General features: G+C 34.7%; 1 protein-coding gene across 1 annotated transcript; it reads right to left on the bottom strand.

Moving 5' to 3' along the window:
* Positions 1–1,705: 1,705 nt before the first annotated feature.
* On the bottom strand, positions 1,706–2,014 carry LOC140175084 (secreted RxLR effector protein 161-like). The gene has a single exon (XM_072201998.1). The coding sequence runs from the start codon at positions 2,012–2,014 to the stop codon at positions 1,706–1,708; it is 309 nt and encodes a 102-aa protein (XP_072058099.1).
* Between the last annotated feature and the right edge of the window lie 970 nt (positions 2,015–2,984).

The raw sequence follows: 2,984 nt of genomic DNA, 5'->3' as shown, positions 1-2,984 counted from the left end.
TCGCAAAGCATGGTTGGCCAAGAAAAAGGCAGTTGAGACTCGCGGTGGATGCTTCCTAACTGAATCAATAGAAGTTCTTGCCCTAGAATGCTCAGAATAGGCTCGCGGTGGATGCCTCGCATCCAAAGACAATCGTCCGGGAACAACGTCAGTCATTGGCACCTGTAGATATGCTTCCTTTCAAATACTCCTTGCTACTGATTTGTGTAGGGACATGTCAAACGATGAAGAATACCATGTTGGTGTAAATATATTTTGAAATTATTGGACAAAAATTCTTTGGCATTATCAGTTTGAACAGATTTTACCAAGAAACCAGTTTGCTTCTCCATCAGTTTTTATATTATTGAATAACAGAAAACACTTGTGATTTATATAAGCCTGTGTATCGAGTAAAAGCATCAACTAAAGTAATATAAAATATGTATCCTGATCTAGATATGGTTGAGGCAGGTCCCAAACATCAATAAAACCTAATTGTAGGGATGAGTATACATAGTTTGAGAAGGATAAAAGGAAAGTTTGTACATTTTACCCATACAGTAAGCTTTACAAACAAAAGAAACAGATTTTGCATTGGTAGTATTATTGTCAGTGTAAGAAATGTTACAATTTTTTAATATAGTTCAAACTATCACATTGGAGGGATGGCTTAATCTTCTATGCCAAAATTTCAGATTATGTTTACAAGTGGCTAAGAAAGATTGAATTGTTAGATATTTTATAAAATCAGTAATTTACGTACCTCCAGCCATTGCCAATAAATTCTTTGATTTAATTTGGAAACTTCCAATTCTTGAATCACAAACTCAGATGGAATCAAAGTGTGTTTGTTTGTGATTGTGTAATCAGAATTGGGGACCCAAACTTTATAAAGTTTATGAACAGTCGTGTTCTTTCCATCAAAGAACAGACCCACTGCCAATATATTAATAATTACAACACCACCCAAACTAATTTTTATATTAACAAATTGGACCACAATTAGAATAAAAATACTAACATTCTCCCACTTGGTCCAACATTTGTTACGTATAGTTTGTAATTTCATACTATGCTTAAACAATTAAGACAAATTATACGAATCATAGCGGTAGGTTCTCATTAATCGAGTATTACCTTCTATGTATTACAATGCAATATATCCTAATTGAATAAACTCTTTATGTGGTATTTCTGTAGGAATAAGTCCAATGCTTATTCTAGGTCCTTCACTGAATTTTATTTGTCATTCTCAATCATGTATGCGCATATATACTAACCAAATGAGAAACAAACAATGATAAGAATTTCATATCCAAATATGTCATATGATATAACATAAGTGACGTTACAGAACATATAAACCCATACTAGTAACACGATCCTTAAACAATCCTGGTGGCATGCCTTTTGTCAAAGGATCAGCTATCATCTGTTTAGTACTAATATGCTCTATCTGTACCTCATTAGACCTAACTCGGTCTTTAATGGCCAAGTACTTAATATCGATGTGCTTACTTCGACTACTACTTCTATTATTCTTAGCCATAAATACAGCAGCTGAATTGTCACAATATATTCTCAATGGCCTAGAGATACAATCCATAATCTTAAGCCCAGAGATGAAATTCTTTAACCAAACACCTTGTGATGTAGCCTCAAAACAAGCAATAAACTCGGCTTCCATGGTAGAAGTGGCTACAAGTGATTGTTTTGCACTCTTTCAAGATACTGCTCCATCAGCAAGTATAAAGATGTATCCTGACGTTGACTTCCTGGAATCAACACATCCCGCCAAGTCTAAATCTGAGTATCCAACAATTTTCAAATTATCGGTTCGTCTATATGTAAGTATGAAATCCTTGGTCCCTTGAAGGTACTTTAAGACCTTCTTTGTAGCTCTCCAATGGATAATTCCTGGATTACTTTGATATCTTCCTAACATGCTAACAACAAAAGCAATGTCAGGTCTTGTATAGACTTGAGCATACATTAGGCTTCCAACCGCAGAAGCATAAGGAATATTTTGCATCTATTTCTTTTCAAGTTCATTTTTGGGACATTGATCTAAGCAGAATTTGTCACCTTTCACAATAGGTGCAACACTTGGTGAACAATTTTGCATTTTAAACATCTCAAGAACTTTATTAATATAGACTTTTTGAGATAAACCTAAAATTCCTTTATGTTTATCTCTATGAATCTTTATGCCAATGACATAAGATGCATCACCCATATATTTCATATCAAAATGTCTAGAGAGAAATGGTTTCACTTCATGTAACAACCCTAAATCATTTGTTGCAAGCAAAATATCATCTACATATAAGATGAGAAATATGATCTTGCTTCCACTAACCTTGTGATATATACATTGATCAGAAATATTCTCAATGAACCCAAATGAAGAAATCACATTGTGAAACTTCAAATACAAATGTCGGAAAGCTTGCTTAAGACCATACATTGTTCTCTTAAACTTGTAAACTAACTTCTTACCAGCACTTGAGATAAACCCTTCGGGTTGTCTCATATAGACCTCTACTTCCAAATTTCCATTAAGGAAGGCCATTTTCACATCTATTTGATGCAATTCCATGTCAAAGTGTGCTACCAATGCCATAATGATGTGGAAAGAGTCTTTCTTTGAAACAGGAGAAAAGGTTCCCCTGTAGTCAACTCCTTCCCTTTGAGTAAATCCTTTGGCAACAAGTCGAGCCTTGCAGTGCTCAATATTGCCTGATGAATCCTTCTTGGTCTTAAAGACCTATTTATAGCCAATGGCCTTTTCTCCATCAGGAAATTCTACAAGATCCCAAACTTGGTTATCCGCCATAGAATTCAATTAATCCTTCATAGCATCTAGCCAGAAATTGGAATTACGACTTTCCATTACTTGTGAAAATGTCGTTGGGTCATTTTCATCACAAACATCATAGTCAGACTCAGCAAGATACACTACATAGTCACTAGAAATTGCAGGCTTTCTTATTCTTGTTGAT

This window comes from Arachis hypogaea, chromosome 9, assembly GCF_003086295.3.
Source record: "Arachis hypogaea cultivar Tifrunner chromosome 9, arahy.Tifrunner.gnm2.J5K5, whole genome shotgun sequence".
Classification (NCBI taxonomy): Eukaryota; Viridiplantae; Streptophyta; class Magnoliopsida; order Fabales; family Fabaceae; genus Arachis; species Arachis hypogaea.
Note: the sequence above shows the minus strand (reverse complement) of the source record. Positions and strands in the feature narration are given on the sequence as shown.